Source organism: Natator depressus, chromosome 7, assembly GCF_965152275.1.
Source record: "Natator depressus isolate rNatDep1 chromosome 7, rNatDep2.hap1, whole genome shotgun sequence".
Taxonomy (NCBI): Eukaryota; Metazoa; Chordata; order Testudines; family Cheloniidae; genus Natator; species Natator depressus.
The window spans coordinates 90495586-90506124 of record NC_134240.1 but is presented as its reverse complement, the minus strand read 5'-3'; the positions used below and the strand labels follow the sequence as shown (position 1 = coordinate 90506124).

Below are 10539 nucleotides of genomic sequence, written 5' to 3'. Positions count from 1 at the left end.
CTGCCAGTTCTTTATCTGGGCTTAAAACAAGCCTGAGCAGAGTCAAAAAGCAGTTCAAATGAAACTGTGAACCAGGGGTCAGATTAGGGGGGAAAGGGGTGGTGGTACTCTTCCAAATGCTTTCCCACAAAATAAGGTCTGTCCACGTGAGATGCTACTCACAGTCGATTGTGAGATGTTAAGCATGTATCAGAGGTTCTCAAACTTCACTGCACCCCAACCCCTTTCTGACAACAAAAATGACTCCAGGAGGGGGGACCAAAGTCTGAGCCTGCCCGAGCCCCAGCACCATAGGCAGAGGGACCAAAGCCCAAACCTGAGCCCTGTCACCCAGGGCTGGAGCCCTTGGGCTTTGGCCCCCGGCAGTGGGATTTGAGCTTTGGCTTTGTCCCTGGGCTGTGGGGCTTGGGCTTCGGCCCTGGGCCCCAACAAATCTAATGCCAGCCCTGGTGACCCCATTACAATGGGACCACTTTGGGGTCCCAACCCACAATCTGAGAACTGCTGGCATATATGATCACATGTTTTCTAGGCTTCTTATACCCTTGAGGGGGGGGGGGGGTCTGAATACACCTGTGGGCTCTACTTAGCTCCTTGGTCTTGGATTTTCTTGATTGAGAAGGGACGTGGCATTGCTCTCCCCAACCCATTCACATGTTGTGCCAAAATGAGCTGTTAGGCACCATAGATTTTGCAGATCTTTATAATGTGACCCTCCTCCTCCTTTCTTACATGTTTTGATGAGTAGAGAAAATATAAATTATTTATTCTTTCTCAGCCTCAGTTCCTCATCTGTGAAATTGGGATAATAGCCATAATAACACAATAGAATATTGTAAGGAAAAACTTATGAATGTGTTTGAGGTGCTCAAATGTTAGATATATTTACTTTTAGAAAAATATCAAGGTCCCAGTCCTGAAATGTGTCATGCTTAATTTGTGAGTTCTTCAGTGGTACTACTCACATGTTTGTAGTTAAGCAAATGTAAAAATGTTTGCAAAATCAGGGCATAAATAAAATAATGTTTACCACATTCCTGTGAGATGGATAAGATTATAACAACTATTTACATATGGTGAAAAGAGGAAGAGGTTAAGTGACTTGCCCACGTCCAGAGAGTGTGTCCGGTTCTTGAGTTGGTATTAGAACTCAGAATTACAGTCTTGCCCTCAGAAGTATTATAAGGGCCCTACTGTCAAACAAACATTAACCCTGCCCCTTGGCCCATTAAGCCCCACCCACCTGTCACTGGAAGTCCCGCCCCATTGGGGTATTACTTCCGGGGTCAAGCTGGACCCATGACTGGAAGCAAGGTGTGTCGTGACCCCTCTAAGAACTCCTCCCACTTCCCTCTACCAATCAGGATGGGTTTTGCCCACATAGGACCACCCTGAGAGGAGATTTGACCAATTGGGGGGAGTTCCGGGGCAGAGTGACCTGTCTGGAAGTGTGTTGTCTGACCCCTCTAAGAACTCCTCCCACCGCCCTCTACCAATTGTGATGGGTTTCGGCCGCAGAGGACCGCCCCGAGAGCAGATTTGACCAACATAGGGCAGGTTCTGGGACGGGATGAACCGCCCAGAAGAGGGTTGTGTGACCCCTCTAAGAACTCCTCCTACCTCCCTCTGCCAATCAGAGCGCAGCATCATCACCCCATGAGTCCCAGCGCTGGGCAGAGGAGGCCATCTCTTACCAAGAACACGTGTTTTAGAAATCGTGGAAAGGCTAATATGAAACATGGACTCCTTCACCACTCCCATGAGAACTTCAGACTTTGTTTTAGCCCTGAGAGCCTTCGACCATCTGCGGAGACTATTCTACATCAGTGACAATTCCGAGGAGGAGGAGGGAGCGGACGAGGGGAACCCTTTGGCCCAGCTGTTGATGGATATGCTGGAACCCGAACCCGAAACCCAACTGCTCATGAGACACCCTGATGAGCATGGCGGCCTTTCATTGTCCACCCCCCTGGAGGAGGAAGGCAAACGCAGCTTGGGGGAGTCACCAGTGAACAAGGTGAATGGAAAAGACATCGCTCAGGTAAATTAAGATTAAGAAGTGATGGTTGATGATGGGGTGTAATGGTGTTAGGAACCAGGGTTGTGTAAATCTAAAAACAAGCAGTGGGAACTTACACTTGTTTCTTTTCTGAAAATTTCTCAACAGCTCAACGATGCCTTTCTAGAGGACCCAGAGACCCTGGACAGTGTTGTATCAGACAGTGAAGATGAACAGGGCCTGCCTTGTTTTTGCTCAACACTGATACAAATTGTTGAAGAGGACTCCGAGGATGACAGCTATGAGGAGTTTAGGAGGAAGCTTGGCATGAAACTAACTGAGCCAGTGCCACGTCGTGAGCATAAAAAAGTAATGCGGACTTTTGTACGCGTTGCTGTTTATGCTGTCCTTAATCGCTGTCTTAGGGAAAAGCTTTTCAAAGATTGTGAGGGCTGTGTCATAGACATGCCAGCCCAACAGCACCATGTCTGTGTGACTTGGACTTCAGTGTGTATAAACTGCAAGCTCTGGGGCCTGTGTGCTGAGCTGTGTTTGGAAAGCTTATTAAACACTGTTATTGCCATAGGTTATGCTATGCATTATGTCTGTGCCTAACTCAAGAACATTTAGCGGAAGGGGTGACTTTGATAAATGCTGTGCAATTCATTGGAGACCCTGACCGTGTTTTAAAGAAAATGACCAAACAGGAAGATGCCTGCTTACAGCGTTATATTGACTGTCTGAGCCACACAAAAAGTTACAGAACCCTTCTTAAGAAGAAGACTATTTGTAAGAAATCGAAAAGGATTAAGTTAGAGAATGGTGAGGGGACAAACAAGCAATTTAAAACTTGGTAGCTGTAAATAAAAAAAAATTATTGAAAAGGGCTTTGTGACGATCTGTGTTTCTGTTAGAAGGTCACTGTGGCACTTAAGTGAGCTAAAAGTTTTAATGGAGCATCTTGGTTTGTTTTCAAGGCCCTGTATGTCTTTTAAATAAAAAAAAAAATGTGAGAACCTAGCTCTTGTGTGTTTGTGTAAAGGAGACCCACTGACAGCAAAAAGCTGAAATGTATGTTGTAAAATCTTGTGGGAGGGAAAAAATCCTAAAAATGTGTTTATAATTAAAAAAAAAATAGGGATGGTTCAGACGTGTTTGAGTACAATACAGCTGCCTCATCCTGTTGAACAGAATGGTTTTAACCACACTCCCACTGAATAGCCAGGGTGACTGAGATTACTCACCCTTTTTGCCATCAGGGTTAATGTATTAGTGATCAGTAATTAAACTTCAGAGGTGTGCACTCACAGTAAGGGAGGTGGGTGGGTGAGGATGGTGAGTTCTGATTAATATGAAATGAAATAAAACCTCAGGAATTCACAGATGCTGTTGAACAGTTTTAGCGTTCTACCAACTCCTGAACAACCCAGGAGTTGGTAGAACGCTATTGGACAGTTTAAATATAACCCAGGAGTTGGTTGAACACTATGGGTCACTCTTTCTAGCAACTCAAAGTCATTAAAAGTTTAAAATAATATATTTACAAAAAAAATAAACAAGGGTCTAACCCAAAACTGAAATGTTTCAAGGGTTTATAAACCTCCACCATACTTTAGAACAAGCATTTGCTCTAAAGACAATCAAACATTTAAAAGCTATGGGTATTTGTAGGGTGCTTATTATGGTTGTGAAATACCCCTTTTATTTCAAAAACAACCCCCAAACTTTAAGCATGGAAGAAACATGTTTAAAAAACAAGCCCCAAGACATTCATTGATATCTGCAAAGGGCCCCCACTTGGAAATGGGTACAGTTACATTAAGGATTGGTAATTTACTGTTTAATACTGTAAGAAGGCCCTACAGAAAAATGTATTTTAACTAAAAGGAAAAAAATATTAGCCAAAAGCAGCCCAGTTGTGCAGACAACTTAATTCCCCCACCCCACATCACAAAAGGGAATGTTAGGGGAGGGGTGCCTACGAGATCTTCGAGACACCACTCACTCCCTGAAGAAACTACAATCCTTTGGTGATCTTCCAGAACACACCATCCTGGCCACTATGGATGTAGAAGCCCCCTACACCAACATTCCACACAAAGATGGACTACAAGCCGTCTGGAACAGTATGCCCGATAATGTCACTGCAAACCTGGTGGCAGAACTTTCTGTCTTTGTCCTCACCCACAACTATTTCACATTTGGGGACAATGTATACCTTCAAGTCAGCGGCACTGCTATGGATACCCGCATGGCCCCACAGTATGCCAACATTTTTATAGCTGACTTAGAACAACGCTTCCTCAGCTTTTGTCCCCTAACGCCCCTATTCTACTTATGCTATGTTGATGACATCATCATCTGGACCCATGGAAAAGAAGCCCTTGAGGAATTCCACCAGGATTTCAACAATTTCCAACCCACCATCAACCTTAGCCTGGACCAGTCCACACAAGAGATCCACTTCCGGGACACTACAGTGCTAATAAGCGATGGCCACATAAACACCACCCTGCACTGGAAACCTACTGACCGCTATACTTACCTACATACCTCCAGCTTTCATCCAGACCACATCACACGATCCATTGTCTACAGCCAAGCTCTAAGATAGAACTGCATTTGCTCCAATCCCTCCGACAGAGACAAACACCTACAAGATCTCTATCAAGCTTTCTTAAAACTACAATACCCACCTGCTGAAGTGAAGAAACAGATTGACAGAGCCAGAAGAGTACCCAGAAGTCACCTACTACAGGACAGGCCCAACAAAGAAAGTAACAGAACACCACTAGCCATCACCTTCAGCCCCCAACTAAAACCTCTCCAGCAGATCATCAAGGATCTACAACCTATCCTGAAGGACGATCCCTCACTCTCACAGATCTTGGGAGACAGGCCAGTCCTCGCTTACAGACAGCCTCCCAACCTGAAGCAAATACTCACCAGCAACCACACACCACACAACAAAACCACTAACCCAGGAATCTATCCTTGCAACAAAGCCCGTTGCCAACTCTGTCCACATACCTATTCAAGGGACACCATCATAGGACCTAATTACATCAGCCACACTGTAAGAGGCTCGTTCACCTGCACATCTACCAATGTGATACTGTATATGCCATCATGTGCCAGCAATCCCCCTCTGCCATGTACATTGGCCAAACCTGACAATCTCTCTGCAAAAAAATAAATGGACCCAAATCAGACATCAAGAATTATAATATTCAAAAACCAGTCAGAGAACACTTCAGCCTCCCTGGTCACTCAATTACAGACCTAAAAGTCGCAATTCTCCAACAACAAAAAAAACTTCAAAAACAGACTCCAATGAGAAATTGCAGAATTGGAATTAATTTGCAAACTAGACACCATTAACTTAGGCTTGAATAAAGACTGGGAGTGGATGGGTCATTACACAAAGTAAAAACTATTTCCCCATGCTAATTTTTTCCCCTACTGTTACTCACACCTTCTTGTCAGCTGTTTGAAATGGGCCATCCTGATCATCCCTACAAAAGTTTTTTTTCTCCTGCTGATAATAGCCCACCTTAATTGATTGGTCTTGTTACAGTTGATATGGCAACACCCATTTTTTCATGTTCTCTGTATATATCTATCTATCTATTTATCTACCTATCTTCCTACTGTATTTTCCTCTGCATGCATCTGATGAAGTGGGTTTTAGCCCATGAAAGCATATGCCCAAATAAATTTGTTAGTCTCTAAGGTGCCACAAGTACTCCTCGTTTTTTTAAAGTCCTTAAGTATCTGTTATTTCAGAGTTGTGGTGATCAGATCAACCTGCTAACTACAGACTTTTGAAGTCTGTTTGAAACAAAGAGTTAGGATGATATAAAAACCTCAGGTATTTTGGAGACTGTCCTCTTTCAACAGAAACTCTCTTGAATTGCTGCTGGACTGCAAGAGGAGGTATGCTCCCTGGTTTTAACTCTGAAAATAATATTATATAATGTCACTCTTTGGCCATGGTGTCCTTACTAAATAATGGTACTTATCTTTATTGCAGTGTGATCTGTTTAGCATGGAACCAGTAACTTTAAGCTGCATTTCACCATCACACCAAGGGGAAAACCATTTTTAACTATAGTTCTGCTTAATATTGTTAAATTAAAAAAAAAAATTCAGGTATTACACAGGGATTTGAGGGTAATACTAACTAACATTTTTGCTTGTTCTTTAACCCAAAGACCCAAACAGACATGGGGGGAAACAGAACAACCATGCATAGGCGCTGACTTCTGTTGGTGCCGGTGGGTGCTCGACTGCCCCCAGCCCCGCCCCCTCCTCCCTTGGCCCCTCCCCAACTCCGCCCCCATTCCAACCCCTTCCCCAAATCCCCACCCCAGCCCCGCCTTTTCCACACCTCCTCCCCTGAGTGTGCCACATTCCCGCTCTTCCCCCCTCCATCCCAGAGCTTGTTATGCCATGAAACAGCTGTTTTGCAGTGGCAAGAGCTGGGAGGAGAAGCGGGGACGCGGTGCACACACGGGAGGAGGCGGAGGTGAGCGGGGCGGGGAGCTTGGCTGCCAGTGGGTGCAGAGCACCCACCAATTTTTCCCCGTGGGTGCTCCAGCCCCAGAACACCCATGGAGTCGGCACCTATGCAATCATGTGCCTGCAATCCTTTATCCTGTGGTAGAAGGTACCTTTCTGCATTTGGCTTTTAAATGCATGTGGGTGTATTGGAAAGTATTTTGTTGCAAACTGTTGGTTTGGTGTTTTAAACTGCTCTGTGTGTGTGTGCGTGCAAAACATAGGTGTGTTTTTTAAAAAGTACATTGCTGGTTTTTTTGGGTTTTTTTAAAGCATATGGCTGCAAACTGATGGTGTGTTGTGTTTCAAACTAACGGGTTTCTGTGCAAAATGTGTTTTAAAATGGATTTTAAAAGTTGATTTTTAAAGCAGTTTGGTTTTTATTCTGCAAAATGAGATGTGTTTTTAAAAATGTTTGGGGGTTGTTGTTTTTTAAAGTGGCAGAAATAAACTCAAAACCTGTGTTTGTTGTACAGCCTGAAATGGATTATTTTGTTTTAAAGGTATGAATTTTTAAATAGAAAAACACCCCAATTAATATTTTATTTTTTAAGTTTACAAGACAGTTTCATGTGTTTTATAATAATAATGTGTCTGTGTTAGGGGGCTTATTCCTTCACCGACTTACTTCCCTGGTCCTTCTCGCATGAACAGAGAGCAACAATACCCGAAGTCCAAAGGTGCAAACAATTCGATGTTTATTGGGGTGAACTTCCAGCAAGCATGATTCCAGTTTCCTTCCTTAGTGTCCCCCTTCCCAGCTCTGACACCACAGAGCCTTACACCTGTGTCCCTGTTCCCATTCCTGCCCTTAGCCAAACATGATTCCAATTTCCCCACCCCCATTCCCTGTTCCCATTTCCCCCTTTAGCAAAACATGATTCCAATTTCCCCACTCCCATTCCCTGTTCCCATTTCTCTCACCCACCCACCCACTTCCTGATTGACTGCAAACTATATAGTAAAACTTGAGTTCTGCTTAGCTATATTTAACCAATCATTTTACTGACATTTAACTAACCAATCCTAACATATTGTAACATGATTATTTAACCAGTTATATCCCACCACCTTAATTAGTTTACACCCAGCAAAATTAATTATACAGCACACAGAAACAATCACAGAACCAGACAGAGATTATACAGACCAACCATAGGGAAATGGGGACTACAGTGATAGAACAAACACAGAAATGAGGATTTCACATCCCAGCTATTGATATGTGAGTTCTTGCCAGACAGGATGCTATCAAACTAAGTTTCCTTTTACATCTTCTAGGCACTTCCCTTTCTCTGGAGGAGATAGGCATTATCAGGACAGGACTGTATTCCTAATATCCCAATAGCACCTTATTTCAATGTGACTAGGTTGGAATGTGAGGATGTGACCATTCGGTTCCTAGCTTATGGTTGCCTCTGCTGCTTAGCCAAATATCTTAGCCTAAGCACAGGGCCTCAGACTGTCACAGTAAGAGAAGGACCTTACACCGGCAGACAATGATTTTGATTCTTTCTTTTATACCTCTATAACTAGCTAAGTGATAAGAATAGACCTAAATTCTTAGAGTATAGGCCTTTACAGTCGGGCCTGAATATCTATATTCTAACACTCTGCTCCACAGTATAGTCAAAACATGAGAGATCCTTAAACCAGAGGGTAAACAAGCTCAAAAGAAAAAGGAAAGAGACAGCTGAAAAGGAAAATTCACCAGCATCAGTGACGGATGGATGGATGAAGGCCAGTAAATATATTTTGCTTATTGGTTTGGTTACTTTATGAGGTTTTGTATTTTAAGTAAATACATAGGTGTGGGTGAGAAAGATGGTAAAGTTAAGTTTTGTAAAATGTTTTTTTCCCCCTAATCAGACATGGGCAGCTCTCCTGACAATCCTGTAGTCAGAGCTACAGGGACACCTCTGCCAGAACCGCCAAAGAAGCAGAAATCTTCTCTGAGTCCTTTAATAACAACAACAGCTGAAGAGGAAAATTCACCAGCATTAGTGACTGATGGATGGATGAAGCCCAGTAAATATATGTTGCTTATTGGTTTGGTTATTTTATGAGGTTTTGTATTTTAAGTAAATAAATAGGTGTGGGTGAGAAAAATGCTAAAGTTAAGTTTTGTAAAATGTTTTTTCCCCCTAATCAGGCATGTGCAGCTCTCCTAACAATGCTGTAGTCGGAGCTACAGGGACACCTCAACCAGAACCGCCAAAGAACCAGGAATCTGCTTTGAGACCTTTAACAATGCTAATGCAAAACAGCACAAGAACGCAGATGAAGCATCAGGGCAGTCCAAACCTCATATACGTCAAACCCAAGGACAAAACAAAAGACTCTGGTAAAAACCAACCACGCAAACACAACTCCAGTTCCTCAGCAGCCACCACCACACCAAGCCCCTCTCAGAGTATATCTGATACTAGGCTATGAAACCACTGATGTCTTGTGGAAAATATTCTATAACAAAACATAAATGTTTTCTTTGGCTGAGGGTTCTTTTTTGGTAGTAGAGATGTATGAGAACAAGCCCCCCAGGGCTTCTCCTCTACCCATTCCCAGCTGGGAGTGAGGGGAAGCCACCCAAGGCTTTCTTCCCTCCCACCCACTTGTTCCCTGCTGGGAGTGGGGGGAAAACACCCAGGGCTTCTCCCCTCCCTGTTCCCTGCTGGGAGTGGGGCGGGGGGAAAACACCCAGGGCTTCTCCCCTCCCTGTTCCCCCCTGCAGGGAGCGGGCAGGGGGCCCCTCAGGCTTCTCGCTCTCTCTCCAAGCTAGGAGTAGGGTCTGAAGCTGTCCCGGGCTTCTTGTCCTGGCTCTCAGCTGGAAGCGGGAGCAGCATCCAGTGGCTTAGCTTGCCAGGGAAGTGCGGCTTTCTTGTCAGTTTCACAGTTCCTTGCCATGAAATTGACAAGACAGCAGATGTATGGGAGAAAGAGTCTCCACAGACACTGTGTCACCTTAACTATGCAGACATAAGTTTTATGCCTCTCGTGGAGGTGTTGGTGTAGTAGGGCACTTACATCGGTGGGCGGAAGGGGCAGTGGTGCCTCCCCTAGCACAGCTGTCCCTGTCGCCCGAAACCTGGGCTGTGGTGTCCCCACCTCCCTTCCACTCTGACCCTTCCTGGAGGTGCCCAGAGCCTGCTGCTGCTGCTGCTTGGTGTCAGTCTTCCTCCTCTCCTCCACTGCACTCTCCTCTCCTTTCAGAGGTCCCTGCAGCTGCCGGCACATCCCCAACCCTCATCCCTACGGGGCGGTGTTGTGTGTGAGGATGCGAGCGGCAGGCGGGGGAATGAGGAAGAAGGGGAGGGCATCCCTGAGTAACTTTACACAGTGAAAAAGTGTTCCAGACCAGAGACATAGATCTTGTCTACACTGCCACTTTACAGTACTGAAACTTTCTTGCTCAGGGGGTGAAAAAACACCTTCCTGAGCTATGCAAGTTTCAGCACTGTAAAGTGGCAGTGTAGACATTGCACCAGCATAGGGAGCAGCGCTTCCAGCACTGGGAGCTACTCCCCTCGTGGGGTGGTTTTCTAACAGCACTGGGAGAAATTAGGCTTCAATTTGGTGCAGGTAGCCTGGCTTTTTGTCTCTCTCTATACAGTATACACCAAACTCCCTGTCACACCGAGGAGAATCCATCTGGCAATTAATCTATAGCTGTTCAGTTTCCGTAGGGGAATATTACTGGTGTTTTAAAGTGAAAAGGAGGGAGAGTCTCGGGGGGGGGGGGGCAGCAGCAAGCCATCTGCATGGCAGGTGGGGGGGGGTCTCGTGGTGGGTGGGAGGGTCTGGCAGGTGGTGAGGAGGCGAGCAGCAGATGGACAAGCAGCAGGGGGCTGGGGGAGGAGGTGAGCAGAAGGGGGACCTCACAGGCGGGTGAAGAGCTGAGCAGTGAGGCAGAGGTGGGGTCTGGGGTAGAACAGGGGTGGAGTGTGGGCGGGGCTGTGACAGAAGAGGCGGGACAAGGAGCT

The 10539-nt window shown here is 45.2% G+C and overlaps 1 protein-coding gene across 1 annotated transcript; it reads left to right on the top strand.

The window, feature by feature from the left end:
• Positions 1–1555: 1555 nt before the first annotated feature.
• Positions 1556–2809, top strand: LOC141991655 (uncharacterized). Its single transcript, XM_074959989.1, has 2 exons — positions 1556–2041; positions 2168–2809. The coding sequence occupies exons 1-2, from the start codon at positions 1739–1741 to the stop codon at positions 2612–2614; spliced, it is 750 nt and encodes a 249-aa protein (XP_074816090.1). The 5' UTR covers positions 1556–1738; the 3' UTR covers positions 2615–2809.
• The last annotated feature ends 7730 nt before the right edge of the window (positions 2810–10539 follow it).

Coding starts and splice junctions, on each gene's coding strand:
- LOC141991655 (XM_074959989.1), top strand. CDS start 1,739: ATGGACTCCTTCACCACTCCCATGAGAACTTCAGACTTTGTTTTAGCC. Junction 2,042..2,167: donor ATGGAAAAGACATCGCTCAG/GTAAATTAAGAT, acceptor ATTTCTCAACAG/CTCAACGATGCCTTTCTAGA.